General features: G+C 43.0%; 1 protein-coding gene across 1 annotated transcript in view; it reads right to left on the reverse strand.

Annotated features, from left to right (window-relative positions):
* The window catches only part of ZBBX (zinc finger B-box domain containing), a 317,177-nt gene that overhangs the window by 215,246 nt on the left and 74,724 nt on the right, over positions 1–27,207 (reverse strand). Inside the window, exons 8-9 of the mRNA XM_089675461.1 lie at positions 9,024–9,185; positions 7,167–7,338 (exon numbers count right to left, since the gene is read on the reverse strand). Coding sequence (XP_089531587.1) covers positions 7,167–7,338; positions 9,024–9,185 — 334 coding nt within the window. The remainder of the gene's footprint in view (positions 1–7,166; positions 7,339–9,023; positions 9,186–27,207) is intronic.

Consider the following 27,207-nt stretch of genomic DNA (forward strand, 5'->3'; position numbering starts at 1 on the left):
CAAGGATGTAATGGGGAGGTTAAATACTACCAACTACTATGCTCCCTGACCTGTGAGGGACTGGAACACTCCTCCCCAATGTGAAAGACAGGTGTCTGTCATAATTACTTTCCATTTATATGGAAGGAACAGCTTCCCCCCATTAAGGTATAGCCTGTATAGCACCTTGTGACTAACTGTATGCATTGCACAAAGTGTCAAAATGAACACCCACAACACAGGGTCCGATTTCCAAGTCTTTTTACCAAGGTTGAACCTATTCGGATGCACTACTTCTATTGTTTTATTAGAAGAGAACCCCCCCCCCCGAGTCCCCATTGTGACAGTAGGCTGGGGATCTTCTTGCTGTCACAATTTAAACAAGACGCAGCCATACAGGGCTCCACTCACCCATCCGAGTCATTCATTCCCAGAGTTCTGTGAATGGAAGAACTATGAGTACCGCTTGTAGCTCTCAATGAACTACCAGGGTGCTGCTGAGCACTCTAGGTAATTAATTGATGCTTCCTGTCAGTGTGTAACTGCCTGCTCGTATGAGGTATAAGCAGATAGTTTACACTGATAGTCTTCAAGAGCCTGACATTGCACCCGCAATCTGCAGATCAGGGGGTGCAATGCTTTACAGGCTTCCAGAAAAAAAATAATTACAAAAAATAATACAAAAAATAATAAGTGTACATTTTTTACTTGCAAGATGAACTTTTTCTTTAAGCTAAGAGAGATTCCTCCATAAGGGAGAAGAGGCCATCACGTTTAAACACTAGCAAAAAACACACAGAGGACTCATGGAGTGGACTAGTTATAAGGGGGATGCCCAGGGAGCAGTCCTCAAAAGCTTGCCAGTGACCAATTATCTGAAGGTACCAGCATAAAACCCATGATCTATGATCAGCATGTGTACTGTACATTTTGACTATGATATAATAAAAACATTATATAACCAGCCAGGCAACAATAATACCTGTAGTCAAACTATGCGCTCATTTGACTGTAGCTGGATGATTATTTTAATGACTTCTGATATAAATGCCAACATCTAATGCAGCTTCAAATCTAAAATAGTAGGAGTCAATCCTTCATTGTTGTTCACATACTGGAGATGTAAAGCTGAGTCTGTTTGTTTAATGGAAAATGGTGTGCCCACTAGGATTAGTTTGTGGTAGATGTGCGATTTGCTCTTGGATGAAAATTATTATTTCTTTTATTATTTTTGGAGATTTGGATGTATACATATCTTTGAAAGGACATAACGAATGTCTACGAATCTGAAAATAGTTATAACAAAATTAACGATTTTTGCATTTGTTTCATTAATTTCATTCAGAAGACATCACATGATAATTCAGGCCCACGGGGAAATGAAATAATTTTTTGAATTTGTTTGATAATTCAGATTCAAGTAAATTTGTGATTTAAATAGATTTTGTAATTGTCAAAGTCAGTCAGTTCCATTCCACACTCTAATGCAATTCTTGGGTTTGAAAAATTTGGGGCCACAGAATTTTGCATTATTTATTCTGTTGCGTCTGAAAGTATTGAATCTTTCCAAATAGTTTTGATATAAGATTATGGAATCTACCTGAAATACATATTCTGAAAAAAACTGCAAAATATACGGACCAACGAATATACAAAACAAATGTCGAAGATACAAAACAAATTCTGAAAAGGAATCAGTTTAACATAACAAAATCCTTCAATGAACGAATGCATCCAAAACAAATGCACGCATGCACATTTCTGGTTTGTGGTTCAGGAGTCAGAGGTTTAAGGTTGTATCAGTAAACCTGCCAAAAAATAGATTAATTACTGAATCACAGGCCATCTATTACCCTTTAGAACTAATTTTGTTAAGGCCAAAGTATGTTGTCCACCTATCCTACTGCTGTTTCTCTTTAGTTGCCTCCCAAAAGTTGAACACAGTCAGAGTACACTGTAGGGTTAATTTAGTAAAGTAGTAGTGTTAATTTATCTTAATAGCCAATGTGTGTTTACTTCAATCACCCAATCATACAGAAACAGAAAAAAATATTGCTTTATTTCCGCTGCATGTAACTAGGTATTTAAGGTGAAACGATTTCACTTATTTACTAATCTCAGTGAGCCTACACTTGCAAAGTGAATATTCACTTTACTAAGTGAACAGTTTCTTCATCACTGTATTTAGGCCTTACAGCCACACAAGCACTTCAGCTTCTCAATAGATCACAGAAAAAGGAAAGTTCAGAGCATTTGACAGGTCATTTTCATGTCACAATTTATTTAGATGCAGGTGGTGGTGCCGTATCAGCAGCTGCCTCCAAATCCTTGCTATTGTGACCAAATGCCCAGCCATTTTTTACAAGGAAGGCTTCCAGACATAGCACAAAGCAAAAATTTCCCAGCAAGCTTACTAGGTATCCAATACAATTTACATTGTTTCAACAATTTGTGATACAAACAGAGGTTTTAGTTGCACAACATTTGCAAATGTAAGTGTAAGCCATGCTGTCTCATCAAGGTCCCTCTCTGTAGTGTGGTCCATAATTCTAATCTAAGAGAGCTCCCATTTTAGGATATACAGTACATAGGAATAAATAGCAGGGTAGGTATACCTGGAGGTAACCCATTCCACCTTAAAGGGGCAAGGACACACCAGAATCACTACACAACACTACAGCAGTTGAAGACCTCCAACGTGTCCCTGCACCAAATCCTGCAAGTAAAACATACATGGCAACTGTGTTAACTGATTTTTGCTAGGTTTCTTAAAGTGGAGCTCCACCCAAAAGTTTTTTATATTGTGACTGGAGCTCCTCTTTAAGTATTATGCACATGAAAAGCCCATTCCATGTGTAACTAACTTTAAAAAGTTAGTTATAAACTGATTAAATCTTCCACCCTGCTCCTTTAAAATATTTAAGCTCCTTTAAAAAAAATTTTTTTTAATTCAGCACAAGGGACAGCACTTACAATCAATGCAAATTGTCACTTGTGGTGCTGGCTGCACATTTAGTTGAAATATTCAGTCCTCTGATTTCCTACCCCTGCAGTAGTAATCTTCCAATGCTACAGAGTCCACCTTACCCATTCATACATAGCTTTTCATGCATGGAAGCTATAGTATAATATACTGTATACAGGTGGAACTCGCAAAAATTCATTTATTTCAGTAATGCAAGTTAAAAGGTGAAACTAATATATGAGATAGACTCATTACATGCAAAGCAAGATAGTTCAAGCCATGATTTGTCATAATTGTGATAATTATGGCTTACAGCTCATGAAAACCCCAAATCCACAATCTCAGAAAATTAGAATATTACATGCAATCAATAAAACAAGGATTGTACATAGAACAATATCGGACCTCTGAAAGTATAAGCATGTATATGTACTCAGTACTTGGTTTGGGCCCCTTTTGCAGCAATTACTGCCTCAATGCGGCGTGGCATGGAAGCTATCAGCCTGTGGCACTGCTGAGGTGTTATGGAAGACCAGGATGTGTCAATAGCGGCCTTCAGCTCTTCTGCATTGTTCGGTCTCATGTCTCTCATCTTTCTCTTGGCAATGCCCCATAGATTCTCTATGTGGGTCAGGTCAGGTGATTTTACTGGCCAATCAAGCACAGTAGTCCCACGGTCATTGAACCAAGTTTTGGTGCTTTTGGCAGTGTGGGCAGGTGCCAAGTCCTGCTGGAAAATGAAGTCAGCATCCTCATAAAGCTCGTCTGCGGAAGGAAGCATGAAGTGCTTCAAAATCTCCTGGTAGACGGCTGCGTTGACCCTGGACTTAATGAAGCACAGTGGACCAACACCAGCAGATGACATGGCTCCTTAATCAACACAGACTGTGGAAACTTCACACTGGACTTCAAGCATCTTGCAGTGTGTGCCTCTCCATTCTTCCTCCATACTCTGGGTCCTTGGTTTCCAAATGAGATGCAAAAGTTACTCTCATCAGAAAAGAGGACTTTGGACCACTGAGCAACAGACCAGGTCTGTTTTTCTTTAGCCCAGGTAAGACGCTTCTGACGTTTGTTGTTCAGGAGCGGCTTGACAAGAGGAATACAACATTTGAAGCCCATGTCCAGGATCCTTCTGTGTATGGTGGCTCTTGATGCACTGACTCCAGCCTCAGTCCACTCCTTGTGAAAGTCCCCAACACTTTTGAATGGCCTTTTCCTGACAATCCTCTCCAAGCTGTGGTCATCCCTGCTGCTTGTGCACCTTTTTCTTCCACACTTTTCCCTTCCACATAACTTTCTATTAATGTGCTTTGATACAGCACTTTGGGAACATCCAACTTCTTTTGCAATTACCTTTTGAGGCTTTCCCTCCTTATGGAGGGTGTCAATGATAGTTTTCTACACAACTGTCAGGTCAGCAGTCTTTCCCATGATTGTGATTCATACTGAACTGCAGGTGTTATGGCTTAATTAGCTGATTAGAATGGGACACATTGAGTCTAGAATATTGCACCTGTTCATAATATTCTAATTTTCTGAGATTGTGGATTTGGGGTTTTCATGAGCTGTAAGCAATAATCATCACAATTATGACAAATCACGGCTTGAACTATCTTGCTTTGCATGTAATGAGTCTATCTCATATATTAGTTTCCCCTTTTAACCATTTGCCGCCCCCGCCCTACGGCCGAATGGTGGACGGCAAATGTCATCAGCGTTCCGGGTGGACGCCATATGGCGTCCTCCCACACATGCGCAGATTGCGCTCCTGCAGAGCCGCGCAGCGGCGCGATCTGTCACCAGCCATGTACCTCGGACATGGCCGATGACAGATCTGAGTACCGGCCCCCGTTGCCGGTACCATGTGACCTGCTGTGACCAATCACAACAGGTCACATGACAGTTGTATACAATGGATGGCTTCATTCATGCCATCCATTATATACTAGTGTCTGCCTGTGAATGGTCACAGCTAATCACATGCACATGTCACGTGATTAGCTGTGGCCAAATCACAGCTAAGCACAAAAAAAAAAAAAAAAAAACCCTGAATGAATCGATGTCATTCAGGTAAATGCTTGCTTATAGCAAAGTAATTATTTGCTATAAGCAAATTGTGTAAAAAAAAAAAAAAAATACTGATCACTTCCCCAAAGTAGTACAATGTTACTATGGTAATAGCATATGGTGAAATATGAAAAAAAAATCTTAAAAAAAAGAAAAAAATGTAATAAAAAAAAATATATATTTTTTTTTTTTTCATACTGTCACCAGTCAGTGTCCCTGATCACCGCCATGCCAGTTATATGATGACGCTGTACTGCACTGGTGACAATATGTAAAAATAAAATAGTGAAACTAATTTTTTAAAATTTTTTCATTTTCTGAAAAATTATGACAAAAAAAATACAACTTAAAAAAACTCGCCATTCCTCTTATGAAGTACGTCGGACTGTCTACTTTGCAAAAAGGGGTCATTTGGGGGATATCTGTACTGTTCTGACATTCTTGGACCTCAAGAAATTAGATTGGCTGTCAGTACTTCAGGATTGATCAATATTCAGATCTATACCATAGTTTGTGAACTCTATAACTTTCCTACAAACTAAAAAATACATCCTAATATGGGTTATTTTCACCAAAGACATGTAGCAGAATACATCTTGGCCTAAGTTTATGAAGAACATTTATTTATTTGCAAACTTTTATAACAGAAACAAAGAAAAATGTGTGTTTATTTCAAAATATTTGGTCTTTTTTTGTTAATTTAGCAAAAAATAAAACCCCAGCGGTGATTAAATACCACCAAAAGAAAGCTCTAGTTGTGTGAAGAAAATGATAAAATTTAGTTTGGGTACAATGTTGTATGACCGCGCAATTGTCATTCAAAGTGGGAGAGCACTGAAACCTGAAAAATGGCCTGGGCAGGAAAGTGTAAAAGTGCCCGATATTGAATTGGTTAAGTTGCATTACTGAAATAAATGAACGTTTGCACGAAATTCAAATGTTTCGAGTTTCACCTGTAATATAGTATGGTTTCTATGAATGGAGGAGGTGAGTGGAAAGGGAGGGCATACAGTAGTTGTCACTCGCGATGAGTACCTGTGACAGACCCCTCAGCTTGTATTAACCCCCACTGGAAGATTACCACTGCCTGGATATAGGGGGATCAGAGGACCAATCATTTCAGCTAAATCCTTAGCCAGCAATCCAAGGGGCACATTAATTGTAAGTATTGTCCCTTGTGCTAATTTTTTTCTATGTTTTGTCTAAACGTAGGCTTTAAGACTCCTGTTGTCATGGGCTGATAGGAATGTGTAGAGGGTAAGAGGTAGCAGCAGGCTCCAAAACTACCTGGAAGTGTCTGAGTAGCCCAGGACTCAGCAGGAAAGGCAGGTTATCAAAGGTTGCTGTCGGTACTGTATATACAGGAATATATACAATATATGTTATTCATATACACAGTAGGTGCCTTTAATTTATACCTATAACAATTTTTTTTTATGACAGTCTCTTTAAGCATTTGACAAATTGGCAATTATATACCGAAATGGGGATCTTAAAGCGACTCCAAAGGTTCATTTTTTATTTTTGGAAAATAACAAACGTGTATACTTACCTGCTGCGTGCAGTGGTTTTGTTGAACAGCCTGGATCCTCCTATTCTCGGGTCCCCTGCAGGCTCTCCTGGCTCCTCCCTCATGTTGGGTGCTCCCACAGCAAGCAGCTTGCTATGGGGGACACCGCTGCTCCGTGTGTCCATTCACACACAGAGCCGTGGCATGTCCCCACCCCCTTTCTCTCCTCATTAGCTGACTGGCTGTGATTGACAGCAGTGGGAGTCAATGGCTCCCACTTGCTGTCTCAGCCAGTGAGGAGACAGAGACCCAGGACAGATGAGGGTGTCATGCACATCGCTGGATCTCAATGAGGCTCAGCTAAGTATTGAGGGGGCTGGGGACACTGCTGTACACAAAGTGTTTTTTACCTTCATGCATAGAATGCTTGAAGGAAAAAAAAACCTTCAGCCTTTACAACGACTTGAAATGTATTTAAACCTCACAATCAGTGAAAAAAATAAAGATAAATACAAAATAAATTTCACTGTTTAAAGAGTAAAAACATGGAAATACATAGAGAAAGCAAATTTGTATATCTATAAGGATATGGATATGTATATCTATAAGAATAAGGATATGCTCTGTGTAAATGAAGCTTACCTGTGCCTTTTTCAGTGGTATCAAGAGATTGTGATTTGGAATGATTTTGATTTCTCCATTCCAATAAAGCTTCATTAAAATATTTTGCAGATTCCTCTTCATTAAAGCAACCATGCAGCAATGACCCAGAAGTGTCCGGATAACACAATTTTCTCGCTTCTGAGCTAAAACCCTAGAGAAATTTGAAATCGAGCTTGTGAATATTTTGTACAAATTATCACTGCTTTGTAAATATTTGTACACAATCAAATAGTAATATAGGAGGATTTTTTTTTTTTGCAAAAGGGATCATGTTTTAATAGGAGAAGGAAAAAGTATATATGGCAAATATACAAACTGTATATGAAGATATGTATGCACTCTTCCATGTAAAAAAAAACTCTTTAGCTACACACACCAAACTGAGCATGTGCAGAGTGGCTCCACACAATATGTCTTATCAGGAGTTAAGAGGGGGACACTGGAAGAAGGGGAGGATCATAGAAGTCGGGATCAAACAGTGTTTTTACACACTGCAAAGGATTTACCCCTTAGGTACCACAGTGAGTATAGCAAACATGCTTTACTGCATATACAGACTGTTTTTACTGTTGTGGGTTTAGTAACACTTTAAATTCAACATGGTCTCACAAGCAGAAAGTGGTATTGGTACCGTATTGGCAGATTTGATCTGCATAACAGAGCACGGGTAATCTGCCATGGACAAGTGAATGACAAAGTCCTGTGTTCTAAAACTAAGGAATGGTTTCTCAGTTGTCTGTAGTATTAAAGAAATAATCTCTTAATGCCAATTTTTTTTTTAAAGCTGCTAGTCATTCACATGACATGAGAAAGCCGAAAAAATATTTATACTTCATGTTCTGGATTTAAAAATGTTATTTAAAATTTAGCTATCCTTTAATATTTGTACAGACATTGTTTAGTATTTTTACGGACAATACAACATGCCATGGAACTGATGTATGGAATCTGAAAAGTAAAGCCCCATTCTGCCCAGAACGAAAAACTAAAATTTGACCACTTTTACGCCTATGTTTCCCTATGTTTGAATTGATTCCTCTCTAACAATACAGTTAGGCCCATATATATTTGGACACAGGCACAATTTTAGATTTTTTTTCAGGTATTTACCAAAACATATTCAAGCTATAGTTATAAAATGGATATGGGCTGAAAGTGCACACTCTCAGGTTTAATTTGAGGGTATGTACATCCAAACTGGAGGAAGGGTTTAGGAATTACAGCTCTTAAGAGTAGCCATCCCCCTTTCAAGGGATCAAAAGTAATTGGACAATTGAAAATAATCATAAATAAAATGTTAAATTTTAATATTTTGTTGAGAAACCTTTACTGGCAATGACTGCCTGAGGTCTGTACCAAACTGTTGATTTGGCCACTCCTAATGTTGATGCTATATCTCTGATGGATTTGTTTTGTTTTTGAAGCCTTACAATGGCCTGTTTCACTTGCATGGACAGCTCCTTTGAACGCATGATGTAGGTTCACGGCAATAGATTCTAAATGCAAGTACCACACTTAGAATCAACTCAAGACCTTTTACCTGCCTAATTGATGAAGAAATAATGAAGGAGTGGCCCACACCTGGCCATGAAACAGCTTTTGATTCAACTGTCAAATTATTTTTGGTCCCTTGAAAAAGGGGGGATGGCTACTCTTAAGAGCTGTAATTCCTAAACCCTTCCTCCAATTTGGATGTACATACCCTCAAATTAAACCTGAGAGTGTGCACTTTCAGCCCATACCCATTATATAACTATAGCTTGAATATGTGTTGGTCAATACCAACTGTATATATCCACTGTATATATGGACCTAACTGTATATGCAGACACTTACCTCATCACCAGCTTCTCCTTTCCCCTCAAAGGAAGTAAATCCAGCTGACACTGTCCATTCAGTAACATGCTTGTCTTTTTCAAATCTTCCACTGGACTCATCAAAATTCCGTTCTTTTCTGAATGCATGTAAAGCATCTAATTTGCCATCTTGAGATTTCCCCTGCAATATGAAATATTAGAAGTAAACTGAATTACTAAACAATTTCACTGCTGACATAAATGCATGAAATTAGCAACCCACTGGCTCCCAGTATGTTGTGCAGATATTTCCAATGGACATTTCACTTTTGCAGTACTTTCTGTACGAGCTAAATTTCTTGTCGAAATGTCTGCACTTAGCTCATTATTTAAAAAATATGCAAATTGGCACAGAAGAAGTGTACTTAAGGAAACTACTAAAGATGAACAGAATTGTTTCTTCGGCAATATTCTCTTCTACAGCTCTGAGTACATTTATCTTTTCAAACCGAAGAATAAAAGGCACTGTTAAGTCCAGGTTATGCTGAAATTGGAATGCAACGCAGAGCTATGTCGGATTTTTTGACACATTTTATTTTTATGGCACTAAGCTTTGCATGTGTTGGCAGTTGTAGTTCAATTAAATTAAAAAGTAAAGCCCTCGCTGCTTCATTTAAAATGCTCTTTTATATGGTCTGCAGGTGTATCTTAAGAGGCAGTTACTTATGTAAGACTGCACATTTAAGACGTTCATTTCCATACTAAACAAGAGACATCACTGCTTAATATCAAACTAACCATAATGCAAGAGGAGAAGAAAAACAGTAAAAATGTGAGCTAGAATTTATTAAATTAAAAAACATTCACTGAAGTCATACGCTGACAGTATAAAAGAGCTTAGAGGTTGCAGCTGCTTAAAAGTTGCCAAGAAAGAAATCACAGAAATATCCTGGTGCCAGGGGGACTCACTAGCTCAGATTGCAGATGGTAGGGGGCAACAGAAAGTCACTGACTTTCCTTTCTCTGACCTGATATTCCTACAAATGCTAAAAGGTAGAGTATAGAGACAAATATTATGTGAATAATACTACAAAGATGATCTTTTTTACATGCTGCTGAATTATATAACTTCTTGTTGGCAAATACCTTATTTAATAACACATTGATTTCAGTTTGTTGCAAAGAAACACAAGATTAAAGATTACCTGAACTGTGGAAGCTGTGCCAACAAAAAAGGCAAGCAGAGGGCAAATGAGTAATCACCAGTATAGTCTCCCTACAACCTTTCCTCATTACTAATGTACTCTGCCATGATCCACACTGTGTCTCTGAGTGGAGGTAGCCATCCTGCTAAAGGCAGAACTTTGTTTCTTATGTCAGAGCTGCCACCCTGATGACTGCTGAAAGAATATTCAAGAAGCAGCAGGAAAAAGTGCATATCTGTAGGTGAGATGGATAAAGCAGAAGCAGGGAGGTCCTTGCAGTGCAGATCCTTAGGTATAGCTGTCTCTCCAGCATGGAGAATAGCGAGCAGCATAGTAGTGACATCACCAAATCTAACTCCAAACTATGTGAAACTAGCAGTCAGAGGCAGCAGTGCCTTAGATCTCACACTGCAAATACACAACGAGGCTCAAGGAACAGAAAGTACAATTTTTTCAGGAGGAATTCAAGACAAAGGGTAAAACATTTCAGGGTACTGCTTAGGCACAAATAGCATTACTAGGTGCTGTCTACGATATAGTAAATATGAACTTTTTGTGGGTACATTGTTTCCGGCCAGCAGTAAAAGCTTTACTTCTAAAAAACTACTGGTCGGCAAGGGGGTAAAGTGCACACTATCCCTCTATTGTGTGTACTTGTCTCTATCCAGAGCACTAGGTGTCACTTCTATCTGCTGTCTCATTCCTCTGCTGGATGTAAGAGTAACATAGACACCTTATGACAGCAGTATTGTCAATCAGGAGGGAGGGGAGTTAGATTCACTAACTCCAAACTCCAGCTAACATATTATAAACAGTTACAGCCACAGTTTTTACCTTTTGGAATAAAGGTTTTACTGAAATAAATGAAAGCTCATCATTGTAAGCACTCCTCTCAGTGTTAAATGGTTTTTCCCAATTAACTACTACTACTACATCTGCAGGACAGCGTGTTCTCAAAAAAACAACAGATTTACTGGCAGGATCACCAGGTGAAAAGAAAAGAAATGCAGCCATTACATCTAAGAATTGGTAAGCTGCAATATAACAAATATTTATCTTTAGGTTTATTACTATTTTAAACATAAATAATACATGTAGTTCTTTTTAGTTCCAAAGGATTTGTATCTTATTTTTAGTCAGTCATGTGAATTAATCACCTATGCTTGGTTCAGCTTTGCAGCTTCTTAGATCATATGCCTGCTCATTGCACAAAATAGATGCTATTGATTCATGTCCAGTGAGCAAACTGGAAACGGAAAGTGACACTGGAAAAAACTCAACCAGGATTTGTTAGGCTATTTGAATGTGAATCTCAGGACTGTCTGAAAAGAATTACAAATCCCTTTTAATGGGGTAATACATTTAAACCAGAATTACACCTAAAACCAAAAATATAATATATTGCAGCTTGGTGGCTACATTATTTTCTCTTTTTTAGGCTTGTTCCCCTCTGTTTTCACCTGGTGACCTGCCCAGTAGCACATATCCTGTATTAGAGTACCCCCAGTCTGGATGAAGGAGCACAGGGGGCACATTTAGATAGCAGAATTGTCAGTCTGGGGGGAGGGGAGTGTTAGATGTACTAGCAGATTTAACACATTAAAGTCAACTGCAGCTAATACACTGCTCAAAAAATTAAAGGAACACTTTTTAATAGCAAAAAGTCAATTAAACTCCTGGGATATTGATCTGGTCAGTTAAGTAGCATAGGGGGTTATTAATAAGTTTCAGCTGCTTTAGTGTTAATTAAATTAAAAAACAGGTGCACTAGATGGGCAACAATGAGATGACACTCAAAACAGGAATGGGTTTACAGGTGGAGGCCACTGACAATATTTTCCCTACTCATCTTTTCTGACTGTTTTTCACTAGTTTTGCATTTGGCTAGGGTCAGTATCACTACTGGTAGCATGAGGCGATACCTGGACCATACAGAGATTGCACAGGCAATCCAACTCCTCCAGGATGGCACATCAATACATGCTATTGCCAGAAGGTTTGCTGTGTCTCCCAGCACACTCTCAAGAGCATGGAGGAGATTCCAAGAGACAGACAGTCATTCTAGGAAAGCTGGCCAGGGCCATAGAAGGTCCTTAACCCACCAGCAGCTACGGTATCTGCTCCTTTATGCAAGGAAGGACAGGATGAGAACTACCAGAGCCCTACAAAATAACCTCCAGCAGGCCACTGATGTGAATGTCTCTGGCCAAACAATCAGAAACAGACTTCATGACGGTGACCTGGGGGCCTGACATCCTCTATTGGGCCCTGTGCTCACCTCCAGGCACCGTAGAGCTAGAGTGGCATTTGCCATTGAACAGCAGAATTGGCAGGCCTGCCACTAGCACCTTGTGCTTTTCACAGATGAGAGCAGGTTCACCCTGAGTACATGTGACAGATGTGAAAGGGTCTGGAGAAGCCGTAGAGAATGTTATGCTGCCTGTAACACCATTCAGCATGACCATTTTGGTGGCCAGTAAGTGATGGTCTGGGGAGGCATATCCATGGAGAGCATACCAAGACATTTTGGACAATTTCATGTTTCCAACTTGGTGGGAACAGTTTGGAGATGGCCCCTTCCTGTCCCAACATGACTGCACACCAGTGCACAAAGCAAGGTCCATAAAGACATGGATGAGCGAGTTTGGGGTGGAGGAACTTGACTGGCCTGCAAAGAGTCCTGACCTCAACCCGATAGAACACCTTTGGGATGAATTAGAGCGAAGACTGGGAGCCAGGCCTTCAAGTCCGAAACCAGTGCCTGACCTCACAAATGTGCTTCTAGAAGAATGGTCAAACATTCCCATAGACACACTCCTAAACCTTGTGGATAGCCTTCCCAGAAGAGCTGAAGCTGTTATAGCTGCAAAGAGTGGGTCAACTCAATATTGAACCCTACAGACTAAGACTGGGATGCCATTAAAGTTCATGTACGTGTAAAGGCAGGCGTCCCAATACTTTTGGCAATATAGTATATCTGTAGGTGGGAAATGACCACAAAACATCTGTTGCCCACAATCTACTGGAGTATATGCAGAACATATAGAAAAGCTGAAGTACAGCGCACTGAAAGTTACTGTGGGTAGCCCATCCAAAACTATGGAGTTGCATCACAGGAACAGTCTCCAGTACAAGTCAAGGTTAAAACCTGTTTATTAAATGATGTATGAAAAAACAGCACTGCAATCAGATGAACTAGTGGTGTTTCCAACTGGCAGTTTCCCAATGCACAGCTGTATGGATTGGTATGTGTAGTTTGCTATTGCCATCTGCCATCTCCTACTTCACACCAGGAGTCATGAGTTTTTAACAGTTGTTAGATCAGTTGACTGGGAACATGTTATGAGTTACAGTGCTCACTATTATTCATCTGATTGCACTGCTGGTTTTATACATCATTTAATAAACATGTTTTAACCTTGGACTGTAGTGCAACTCTATAGTTTCGGAAGGGAACTCCAAAACAACTTTCTGTGCACTGCATTTAAGCATCTTTAATGTCCTTTCTGTCTGCTGCCCCATTCCTCCTATATCTTCATGAGTCACTTCTGACAGGTTTTTCTGACACCAAGAGAAAAAAGGTGACAGAGCGGGATCTTCAGCAGATTCACAGCCTCAATTCTGTTCCTGCGTGCTGTGTGAAGGGGAGGGGGGTGTCCCTTCTCTCCAATCAACTCTCAGAGCTCTCCTGACTGAGCTCTGCAGTGTGTAACTTCAGCTCTCCACCCTCTGTTTTCTGACAGCTCAGACAAGCTTTAATAATTCTGGACTGTGAATGGATGTAGAGAAGATGCAGGTAAACAGGTACAACTTATATAGAAGGATTTGTTTCATCTCCATGTATCACCTGAGGCCAGTCACTTTACTGGATATATGTAAGGGTTTACAACCACTTTAACATAAAAGATTGTCTCATACATTAATAATGTACCGGAATAAATGGTCTGGAGTATCATAAATCATGTGTTCAAAGTGATGCTGTTAAGGAAAAGATATAGAAGGGTGGTTGTCACAGTTTGGTTTTATCTGTGGATTTTGTATTCTAATTGATTTTAACATGTATACAATTAAATGGATGGTTTTATGTGTAGAAGCTGAAAGATAGCTGAGATATTATTTTGATTAAGGGTGTAAAAAGGTTATTAATTCCCAAAAAGAAGTAGTGACACCCAAAAATCAAATTTGACTTATGTTTGATGTAAAAGTGTTTGCTCATACCAAGGCTAACAAAACTAAAATAAAAAAAATGAAAGAGTTCTAGTTGGTTCTGGGCTTTTTCATTTCATGCCAAAATGTATTTACATTATTCATGTATCATTCTTTATACAAACTTAAAAAGTGTGATTCTACTTAATCTTGTTTTCTCAATTGACAAAAAAAAAAAGAAAACAATAAAAAATCCTGTAGCTTTTAAAGTGCAATTAATAAACATACTTTGTGTTTGCATTCTTCTCAGAATCAACAGGGACCAAATACTTGAGAATTTCAAAGTGTACACCAAATCCTATCTACCATGAGAGTTTACATAATTTGAACCAAGATTAAGGTCTTGTTATGTCTGTTCTTTGACAACAGTTGCAAAATCCATGAAACTTTAGCCATGTTTTGCTACTGTTGATACAGTGTTAAACAGACCAGAAAATTTAAGAATCTCGTCATGTTCTATTTTCCTAACCAGCTTATTCAGAGCAGCTTCAGTAGGGCAGCATGAGATTTTGTTCTGCTTCAACAGATTTACAGTGAGCAGCTGATCATCCATAGACATGCGAAGAATCAATTTTATTGGTGAGACAGACAGGCAATAAAGAGATATCATTGCATAACATCATTCTTATTACAAAAGTGATAAGCTGGAATATTTCTAGTTTAACAATGAGACACGTAGTGAAAAAAATGCATTGCATTCAAGTCTGACAAGTCACAGAAAAAAATGTAAATAAAATACTCTTTTACTGTACACGTTGATTTTTTCCTAACTTGTGACACAACTTACTCGACTGTAACACATTAATGGAAAAAGAACATTCTCCTACTTGATAATATACAGATGATAATAATTCGTCATTATATTTGGTACATAGTGATGCCATTTGCAAGCACAAGGAAACTTCTTTGAAGAATAATGATAGTGAGGTAGAGAGATTTAAACTGGAGGAAAGGAAAAGAGATATTATCAATAGCAAAATCTGATTTTAGCTTTCATTTTTTAACCTGCCCAGGAAAAATGAAAGCTAAAGTTCAGACAACATAAAAAGCTGGCAATGTGCTATGGGGGTTATTTACTAAAAATGTAGAGTGCAAAATCTGGTACAGCTCTGCAGAAAACAAATCATGTTTTATTGCTAAAGTTTAAGTGAACAAGCTGAAGTTAGAAGCTGATTGGCTACCATGCACAGCTGCACCAGATTCTGAGAGCTCCAGTTTTAGTAAATCTCGCCCCAGTGTCTGTTACTACAGATCCTAATGTGTACCTACAGTACACGCTAACCTTTTTGTTGTGTTGTCTCATTAGGGAGATACCCCCTCTTTACTTGTGTAGTTGTCCTTTTGATGATCGTTACCAAAGGAAAAGTTTAAGAGACTCATATTTCTTATAGCTGTCACTAGAGGTGATGGGAATCTTCTAATAAAGACACATGTTCCAGTGGCTTGCTCTTATAGCCCAGAACTTGCCATAAAGGTAGTAATTAATGCCAGGATGCCGGCTAAGCTGAACAGTGTAGCTACACCATAACGGATGGCCAATGGGAGGTGGAAGGCTCAATCTGCAAGGTAATGCAAAGCAATACAAAACAGGTTAGACCTGGAAGCTGAAAATGCAGAGGGGGGACCACACTGGAAGAGGGAGGTCAAGGAAACTGGATCTGGATCATACTGGAAAAGGTAGAGCCTGGACATTGGATCAGGAGTCAATGAAGTACAAAGAGTAATCCAAGTAAGAGCAGATGATGCAGGCAGAACCTGGAGCCAGCCAGTATTCACCAGGTGTCCCCTTACAGGTGTATTGGGCTTCAAAGTGTGCTGATCCCAGGTCCACCCTGATTTAGGTTCCACTGACCACAAGATGGAGGACTCCAGGAATAGTCCAAAGGTCATGGCAGGCAGCAGACATGGATTACCAGAACTTGCCAGAGGTCAGGACAGGCAGCAGACAGATTACCAAGATAAGTACATGGGAATTAATGGACAAGAATGCAAACTAGATAGAAGTAAGGCTTACCAGGTGCACAGCAGCTATCTAATAATAGCATTCCTTGGGCAGTGAGCAAGGAGCTACACCAAATGGCAATATGGAAATAGGCAGGGCTGTTGGAGGAAGCTACTCTTATTGGCAGTGGCTTGATGGGGGAGAAGATGCCATCAGGGACAGACGATTGCTGCTGGATCCGTTACAGCCAGCCAAATGGAAAGCACCACTCTGATATGCCATGGCCTATCATTAAGAGTGAGAAACTCTGAAAGGAAGTGGCTGCAATAATATGGATAAAGCAAAAATTGCATTTATCACCAAAATCGATTCTGTCTTTGTTGGATCAAACAATAATTTGTGGGCTGAGAGCTTTTCAAATCTATGATCAACAGATTGGTTTTTGCTATTCATTTAGCCAGCATCAAAGATTATAAGATATTTTCCCTTCTTTATCCCTGCCTTACAACCAAATAAATTGTAAGCTTCTCCACCTTCTACATTACAGCTGAACAGATTGCAAGCTATCCCACCTTCTACACCCCTGCCTTATAGCCAAAAGAGATTATAAGCTATTTAACCTTTTTTATCCCTGCTTTAAAAATAAAAACATTATAAGCTCTTACACCTTCAATAGCCTTGTATAATAGCCCAAGAGACTATAAGCTCTTCTTCCTTCTTTATCCCTGTCTAATAACTAAAACAATCAAATCTCTATCCACCTTCTACATCCCTGCCTTACAGGCTCTTTCGCCTTCTTTATCTCTTCATTATAACTAAAAACACTGCTAGTGGTACGGTTTTGTACATTGTTAGCCATAGATAGTAGGAAAGTAAACATACAGGTGATAACTTTCATGTGGCTAACTGGATATCTTCTAAATGCAATGTTTCTCATCTTACAGGTCAGCTTTAATATTCTATGGTTTTCTCAGTTAGAGGATACCTATTCTTTTATTACTAGTAATTCTAATTACACCCCCTTCCAAACCTGCATGCTTACTAGTAAGAATGAAAGAGCTACCTGATTGGCATTTGCCCTTGATCGAAGGTCTGTGGAGATGGCCAGGGGGTAGGGGAGAAATGGGCTCATCTTATGATAATATAATGTGGTACCTAAATACTTGATTTTTGATAGAATTGTAAAATGAAAATCATTCTGGCCCCTAAAAAATGCAACTAAATTTTAGTATACTTTCTTTCATCTTATCTCCTATCATACCCTCTATTTTAAGACTATCTGAACACTATCTATGAAGAATTTTCAACTCAATATCGCCTAATCAATATATTAACCACTTGCCCTCCAGAGGATTTACCACCCTTCCTGACCAGGCCATTTTTTGCGATAGGGCGCTGCATTATTTTAACTGACAATTGAGTGGTCATGCAACTCTGTACATAAATTAAATTTAATTTCTTTTTACCACAAATAGAGCTTTCTTTCGGTGGTATTTGATCACCTCTATGTATTCTGCTACATGTCTTTGCTAAACAAAATCCCTATACAAATTAATTGGTTTACGTGAAAGTTATAGCGTCTACAAATGGCGGTATATATACTGGAATTTTTATTTATTTTATACTAGTAATGGCAGCAATCAGCAACTTATAGCGGGACTTCAGCGGGCCTTCTGACACTGGGTAGGAACTGCCTTGCCACTGACATCCCCAGTGACACTAATACAGTGATCAGTGCTAATAAAAAGCACTGACACTGTACTAATGATACTGAGCAGGAGGGGGTTAACATTTCGGCGATCAAAGGGTTAACTGTGTGCTGTGTGTGTTTTACTGTGTGTGCTGTTTTACTACAGAGATATGCTGCTTTGCATTTCTCTGCTGTGCAGAGAAATACAAAGCAGCATTTCCTTGCTGGCAGGAGGGAGACCTGTGTTGTTTACACACAGGTCCCTCCCCTGTCAGTTCCACACGGCAATCACCGGGTGCTGGTGGGGAATCTCTGGCCAATGGCGGCACAGGTAGGGCAGCGCACGCGCGCACCCCGTACCAGGAAATGCAAATCACATATCCAGTATATATGTGATTTTGTGCAGCCATGCCACCCTGTAGCAGTACTTCTACTATAGGGTTGCAGGCAAGCGGTTAATTACACCCTATGAAATTTTACCTCAGTATATGTGCACAAACAGTTACCAAGCTAACTGTATACCTCTACCGGCTCCAGAACTTACAGCAAGTTTCCCCACAGTCCCAAGATAGAGGAGCACGAGCCCTGAATATCTGAGATGCAGTGTTCTGAAAAAACATCGCAGGCACAGGGAGAAGGGGGAGCAGCAGGTTGGCTTGCCACCTGGATGCATTCAGTGTGTGTATGTGGGAGCTGGACAGTGTGCACAAGTATAGCTCCATAGGACCCTCCAAGGGAAAGGAACCATCCCAAATACAGATATTACAGCCAGCACTGTGGGGACCATCTCATAGAGACAGAAAGGTAAACTTGATGAGATTAAGGAGCAGTATGCAATTTAAGGTCATTCATTTGAAATAGAATATTGTCAAGTAACAGAATATAACATTTAACTTTTGTTTAACATTTTTCACTATTTCACACTTACTTTAGAAACAGGACAACATGCTTTTATACGAAAATATATTTTATTCCTGTAAGCTCTACTATAAAATGGGAAATATGATTACAGCCATTTTAAAATATTTACATGTCTATACTAGTTATGCTTGAAACATATCTATACTATTTATGTTTCAAATACTCTTATGTGTGCATATCTGTATATAAAAATGAAGTAAAACTGCAGTTTCTTTTACTATGAAATACAATTTTTCCAGCACTATACTGATTATTTTCATCTTACTGACTTGCAGTAAGGACCTCTGGCTTTGCAAGATGGACTCTGCTTACAATGCTGTGCACTTGCTGATCCTCAGAACTCTATTACACACTCCTCTAGAGAAGGCATTTTGCATGTTATTCATACCAAGTACAGAATCTGAATGTTGGCTGCTCAGAAAGAAGCAAGGCAGGTTGGATAGCAGTATTTAAGATGATACCCTTTATTAAAGAAATACTAATTTTTATATAGCAGTAGAATTAAAAGTCTGCAAATATAAGCACCATTTGAAATGAACTGCCCCATTACATGCTGATTTTAACAAGAAATAAGTGTATGCATGTTGAAATCAGCAAGCAGTTTCTTAACTTATATCAAAATAACTTTTCCTATGTGTTAGCAGAGAAAATCTTTTTCAACTGGGTCACAGACATGCAAAAACAACACAAATGAAACACTGCAAGAGTATATTACCATCACGCTAGAATCAGTTTAGGATTTAGCTAAATCTAAGAATTAAGCCAGCATATTAAGTGCAAAGCTTCTTTAAGACTCACTTTGGATTAACTTTTCTTAGTTTAATTAGAACAATTTTAAAAGAATGCAATTGACTCTAAATTTATTTTTTTAATCCATTCATTAGAATAAGAAACACTTTCACTGTATATATCTCACTTGCTTTATACTACAGCTGTCCTGATCTCATCGTTTTAATTAACTGGATTGGAAGTATCTATAATTTATGAAGTGTTAATTGCAGCAGCACATATGGAATTATTGTAATGCTATATGGTTCCAATTCCAATGAAGCACTGCAAAATATACAGTTACTTATATTAGCCACAGATGCCCATTTGTAACTGAAAAGCAGGAGACATCTCCCCCATTCTGTACTGTTGTGCCAGTACCCAGCTTGATGATTGACAGCCACAATATGTGGGTGTAAAGGGTCTTCTTCCTTCTTCATCACTGGCAAGAAAAAAATTGGGTAGACATCTAAACTCATGCGTGATCAATCCAGGACAAGCACACAGTGCAACAGAGGGGAAGCGGGCGAATTGTTCAGACAGTGAGAGGTACCCAGTTACGTGCCGATTGTCACAAAACACAAAAACAGTTGTAGCCAGGTACTGGACTACCACAGTTGAGTTAAAGACCTTGTTCCAAAATGCAACTGTCTCACTGCTGTTGCTTTCTTCTCCTCCAGCCAGCAGGGGGAGAATCAAATCATTCCAAGTTTAAAGACTATACTATAGAACCTCTGGAACTTTGGGAGATGCAGCTTGAGAAAGCAGCCATACTGATCAGATGCTGTCCTTTTAAACTATGAATTTCTATGGCCCATGTGCTGCAGAAGGAGCTAGGAGGGCTTTATATTCCTTGTTCGGGAAAAGCCCACTCTCTTCGCACCACAGGAATTGGAGCAGAACAGACCTATTGGAACAAGTCACATGAGAAGGCCTGAGTGTAGGCCTAAGTTGTTGTGGTCGGCATCGCTATTCATGCAGTTGACAGACCAAGGCTGCTGCCATAGGATTGCTGAATTCACCAAACCACTTTGTATCCTGCAGAACTGTTGAATGGGTCACTGTCATCAGGAACCTGCTTTAAAATGGGGCCCCCCTGCCACCACAAGACTTTGCAAGGTCACGTGGAGTTGGTGAACAGGCCGCCAGCCCATCTACTCTTAATATCAGAACTACTGCTACTATCCCTCACTCTCCCTTGTACTCAGATCCTTTTACCTGAGATTACTATTGCTTGATTTCACCTTGCATTTACTGACATCACAGGGTGCACGCAACCCTGGCTGACAAGTGTTGCTCTGTTTAGTTATAACTGCATCTTCACTGCCTGCAGAATATAGTATCACCTCCATCTAGAGACTACCCCTTTTGCCAGTTTATGACTCCCATTTTCTTAGTTGGTTTATGCTGATTGTGCTCTCTCAACCTGTCTAAGGTCATAAAATGACAGAGAGGGGTCAGCGCATGCTGAAGCGCACAGTGCGCAGAAGTCACCAACTGTCTGCAGAGTCAATAGCTTAAGACCTCCAAACTTCATGTGACCTTCAGATTAGCACAACAACAGAGTGTAGAGAGCTTCATGGAATGGGTTTCCATGGCCAAGCAGCTGCATCCACACCCAACAGAAAGTGAAATGCAAAGCGTTGGATACAGTGGTGTAAAGCACACCACCACTGGACTCTAGAGCAGTGAAGATGTATTTCCTATAGTGACGAATCATGCTTCTCTGTCTGGCAATCTGATGGACGTGTCTGGGTTTGGCAGTTGCCAGGAGAATAGTACTTTCCTGACTGCATTCTGCCAAGTGTAAAGTTTGGTGGAGGGGGGATTATAGTGCGGGGTTGTTTTTCAGGGGTTGGGCTTGGTCCCTTAGTTCCAGTGAAGGGAACTCTTAAGGCGTCAGCATACCAAAACATTTTGGACAATTTCAAGCTCCAAACTTTCTGGGAATAGTTTGGGGATGGCCCCTTCCTGTTCCAACATGACTGCACACCAGTGCACAAAGCAAGGTCAATAAAGACATGGATGAGCGAGTTTGGGGTGGAGGAACTTAACTGGCCTGCACCTAAACCTGACAGAACACCTTTAGGATGAATTAGAGCAGAGACTGTGAACCAGGTCTTCTCGTCTGACATCAGTGCCTGACCTCACAAATGCGCTTCTGAAAGAATGGTCAAACATTCCCACAGACACACTCCTAAATCTTGTGGACAGCCTTCCCAGAAGAGTTGAAGCTGTTATAGCTGCAAAGGGTTGGCCAACTCAATATTGAACTATATGGACTAAGACTGGAATGCCATTGAATTCACGTGCGTGTAAAGGCAGGCATCCCAATACTTTTGACAATATAGTGTGTGTTGCACTCCAAAACTTAGCTCTTCTTTCTGTGTTTAATTTGCTTGTGCGCAAACCAGTAGTGGTGAATCATGTCAAGGAAGGTTGATTTCAGGTGCAGACATCAATGTTCCCAGTCTTTTTTTTTACAAATTAAACACAGAAAGAAAAGCTAAGTTCTGGACTGCAGCTTATACTTTTCATACTTTTGACTGAAAGTGGAGAAGGGATGTGGTAGTCAGCACCCAGGTTGTCCGTTTGGAATATAGGGAACATAGACAAGTTACATAGACAGAAAATAGTTCTCTTTCACCTAACATTATTTATACAGTCCTTTACCTCTGAAATCCCTTCTTAATTTTAATTTTTTTCCTTCTTCTCCCTCTCTTCTTTTCTCTTTTTCACTGTCTTCCTTTTCTTTTATCACTCCATACTTTACTCTGTTTTCTTTTCACTTGCAATCCTTTTCTTTCTCTCCTTTTTCACTCTGTTATACCCCATCTTGTTTCTTCTAAGCTCTCATTACTATCCCCCTTTATTCCAGCCCAGTGTTCCTATACTTCCTCACTCTATTGTTTATACCCACCAGGAACTTACGTTACTCTTAAAACAATGTGAATGTACTATCCACAGACTGTAGGCTCCTTCAAAGCTCTTTTTCTTAAATGTCTCTAGCAGTACTGTATATAGGAAATGTGTCAGGTCAACGCACATGTAGACCAAACAGTTGTCCGTAAGTGTCAGGGCTCCCAGGTGTGACCAGAGGTGTGTGACTGACGCAGGGAAATGCAGACTTCAGATATGTGATAAACAATATAATTTATTAACACTAACCAGGGTCAGCAAAGGAACAGAAACAGGATGCAGGACAGATACAGGGCCCAGGACAAACACAACACCAAGGCAGAGTCTGCAAGTCTGGCCATCCCTTAAATACACCAGTATCATCAGTTCCAGGTGTTAGCTGGCTGAAAGGTTGAGTCTCTGATTGCTGGGAGCACCCGCTGGCCAGCCCTGGTACTGCAGATCAAAAAGCAGGTGAGTCCCACCATTGCTGGCCAATCCATTCCTGACAGTACCCCCCCCTCAAGGAGCGGCCTCAGGACGCTCCAAACAGTCCTAGCTGGGCAAAATGTTCCACCGCCCGGGTCTGGTAACTGGCGGGATATCAAAGACTGGCACACCGGGCAGGACTCCGGGCAGCGGCACACCGGGCTGGACTCCGGGCAGAGGCACATCGGGCTGGACTCCGGGCAGAGGCACATCGTGCTGGACTCCGGGCAGAGGCACATCGGGCTGGACTCCGGGCAGAGGCACATCGGGCAGAGGCACACCGGGCAGAGGCACATCGGGCAGGACTCCGGGCAGAGGCACATCGGGCAGGACTCCGGGCAGAGGCACATCGGGCAGGACTCCGGGCAGAGGCACATCGGGCAGGACTCCGGGCAGAGGCACATCGGGCAGGACTCCGGGCAGAGGCACATCGGGCAGGACTCCGGGCAGAGGCACATCGGGCAGGACTCCGGGCAGAGGCACATCGGATTACCAGGCGAAGCAGCAGGCAGCGGGCCACCAGGCGGAGCAGCGGGCACCGGGCCCCCGGGCGGAGCGGCGTGCACCGGGCCCCCGGGCGGGGCGACAGGCATCGGGCCCCCGGGCGGGGCGACAGGCATCGGGCCCCCGGGCGGAGCGGCGGGCACCGGGCCCCCGGGCGGGGCGACAGGCATCGGGCCCCCAGGCGGGGCGACAGGCATCGGGCCCCCAGGCGGGGCGACAGGCATCGGGTCCCCAGGCGGGGCGACAGGCATCGGGTCCCCAGGCGGGGCGACCGGCATCGGGTCCCCAGGCGGGGCGACCGGCATCGGGCCCCCAGGCGGGGCGACAGGCATCGGGCCCCCAGGCGGGGCGACAGGCATCGGGCCCCCGGGCAGGACTCCGGGCAGAGGCACATCGGATTACCAGGCGAAGCAGCAGGCAGCGGGCCACCAGGCGGAGCAGCGGGCACCGGGCCCCCGGGCGGAGCGGCGGGCACCGGGCCCCCGGGCGGGGCGACAGGCATCGGGCCCCCAGGCGGGGCGACAGGCATCGGGTCCCCAGGCGGGGCGACAGGCATCGGGTCCCCAGGCGGGGCGACCGGCATCGGGTCCCCAGGCGGGGCGACCGGCATCGGGCCCCCAGGCGGGGCGACCGGCATCGGGCCCCCAGGCGGGGCGACAGGCATCGGGCCCCCAGGCGGGGCGACAGGTCTCGGGCCCTCAGGCGGAGCGGCAGGCGCCGGACCCCCAGGTGGAGCGACAGGTCTCGGGCCCTCAGGCGGAGCGGCGGGCGCCGGACCCCCAGGTGGAGCGACAGGTCTCGGGCCCTCAGGCGGAGCGGCGGGCGCCGGACCCCAAGGTGGAGCGACAGGTCTCGGGCCCTCAGGTGGAGCGGCGGGCGCCGGACCCCCAGGCGGAGCGACAGGTCTCGGGCCCTCAGGCGGAGCGGCGGGCGCCAGACCCCCAGGCGGAGCGACAGGTCTCGGGCCCTCAGGCGGAGCGGCGGGCGCCGGACCCCCAGGTGGAGCGACAGGTCTCGGGCCCTCAGGCGGAGCGACAGGTCTCAGGCCCCCAGGCGGGGCGGCGGGCGCCGGACCCCCAGGCGGAGCGGCGGGCGCCGGACCCCCAGGCGGAGCGGCGGGCACCGGACCCCCAGGCGGAGCGACAGGTCTCGGGCCCCCAGGCGAAGCGGCGGGCACCGAGTCACCAGGCACGACAGTGGGCTCCGAGTCAACTGGCATGACCGCTGGCACTGGGTCAGACATTGGATCGTCTGGCTGGACAGCGGGCATCGGGTCACCAGGCATCAGGTCATTTGGCTCGACAGCGGGCACCGCGTCATCTGGCAAGGCAGTGGGCTCCGAGTCAACTGGTATGACCGCGGGCACTGAGTCAGACATTGGATCGTCTGACTAGACAGCGGGCATCGGGTCACCAGGCATCGTCATTTGGCTCGACAGCGAGCACCGCGTCATCTGGCAAGGCAGTGGGCTCCGAGTCAACAGGCACGACAGTGGGCACCGGGTCATCAGGTACCGGATTGTCTGGCTCGACAGCGGGCATCGGGTCACCAGGTATGACAGCGGGCACTGGGTCACCAGGCATCAGGTCATTTGGCTCGACAGCGGGCACCGAGTCACCAGGCACGACAGTGGGCTCCGAGTCAACTGGCATGACCGCTGGCACTGGGTCAGACATTGGATCGTCTGGCTTCAGGCTGAGTACAGGCATCAGGCTGAGTACAGGCATCAGGCTGCGTACAGGCATCAGGCTGAGTAGAGGCATCAGGCTGAGTAAAGGCATCAGGCTGAGTAGAGGCTTCAGGCTGAACCACGGAAGGCAGGTTCACCGGTTTGGATACTGGCAGGATGGTATTGGTTGGAAAGAATTTTCGCTTTTTTCTGGTTTTAACTACTGGAGCACTGCAAGTAAACGCAGGTCTGCAAACGAATGGAGCAGCTGGAGACAGAGAAGAACTGGAGGATGGAACAGGAGAGGGAGCAGTTGCTACAGAGGGCTTTTTTACAGGGTTAAAGGCAGGATAGGTGCAGCGAGTGGGAACAGGGTACTGACATGCGGTAGATAGCAGGGCAGGAGGAGCTGTTGGGAATGCAGGAATAGAGCTTTGAGGAAATAGATTAGAAGCAGGACTGGGTCTTTGTAAGCTGACTGAGGCTGGGTGCAACAAGTCTGTCCATGTCTGCAGTATGGGTTGAACAAAGCTGAGCTTACACAAAGCCTGTCTGACCAAAGACTGCACTGCGTTTATACAATCTCTTAGTACCTGTGGTGAACATGTGGAATAACGCTCCAGAAAGTAACCCACATCATCCTCTAATAACCACACCAGGGACTCTACCTGGTCTGCACTAAATGGTGGCAAAAATTCATCCCTGCATTCGGGGGAACCAGATGAAACCAACTCAACACAAACCTTAATCAATGGCTGCACCATAGAGAAATCTGTGCCCTGATCTACTAGAACATGAGCGAGCCGTATACATTCTAGCAGTTCATCCCGGGTATACTCCTTCAGAGTCTGATAAGCATATTTTCTGTCATCAAGCACTAGCAGAGATAAATACTCAACCTCATCCAGATCCATCCTTCCCAGCAACAAGCCAAGATGGCTTCCCTGTGCAGCCACTTCTGGTCAGGATTGGCCTTGGTGTAATGTCAGGGCTCCCAGGTGTGACCAGAGGTGTGTGACTGACGCAGGGAAACGCAGACTTCAGATATGTGATAAACAATATAATTTATTAACACTAACCATACAAACATAAACGCAGTGCAATACTAAAACATAATACAGTGCAAACAAACCAAACCAACCACCCACAGATAACAGTACATACAAGCAAGCGTCGTCAGGCAGGCCGGGTCAATATCAATAGGGCAGGTAGGTACAGGGGGAGCAAGCGGAGATGGGTCGGGGTCACAGGCCAGGTTCAGCAGGTAGCTAGCAGCGTAGTACAGAGGGTCAGGCAGAGGGATGGTCAGGGTCACAAGCCAGGGATCAGAACAGGTAGCAAGCAGCGTGGTACAGAGGGTCAGGCAGAGGGATGGTCAGGAGCGAGCCGGGATCAGAGCAGGAGAAGTCAGCAGCGGTTCAGATCAGGCAGGGTCAGCAAAGGAACAGAAACAGGATGCAGGACAGATACAGGGCCCAGGACAAACACAACACCAAGGCAGAGTCTGCAAGTCTGGCCATCCCTTAAATACACCAGTATCATCAGTTCCAGGTGTTAGCTGGCTGAAAGGTTGAGTCTCTGATTGCTGGGAGCACCCGCTGGCCAGCCCTGGTACTGCAGATCAAAAGGCAGGTGAGTCCCACCATTGCTGGCCAGTCCATTCCTGACAGTAAGGTTTAATGAATAAACATTTATAGAGTAACATTGTACTGATTTTCATAGACTATATAAACCATCTTGTTGTTTACGATTTGTTTATTACATCGGGTGATACAGGCATATACATTTCTATAAATCAGACACAAAACTTCTGAGCCATTTCATGTAACTAAAGACCTTCAATAAGGCTATTTGGTTGTCTGTTAACTGCTTACTAAATGCTTTGTAAGCATCTGAATAGCAATATTATTGACTTACAAACTAAATGCCATA

The sequence above is a fragment of the Staurois parvus genome, unplaced genomic scaffold (assembly GCF_062004578.1).
Source record: "Staurois parvus isolate SC_StPar_1 unplaced genomic scaffold, SC_StPar_1.0 ptg000155l, whole genome shotgun sequence".
Classification (NCBI taxonomy): Eukaryota; Metazoa; Chordata; class Amphibia; order Anura; family Ranidae; genus Staurois; species Staurois parvus.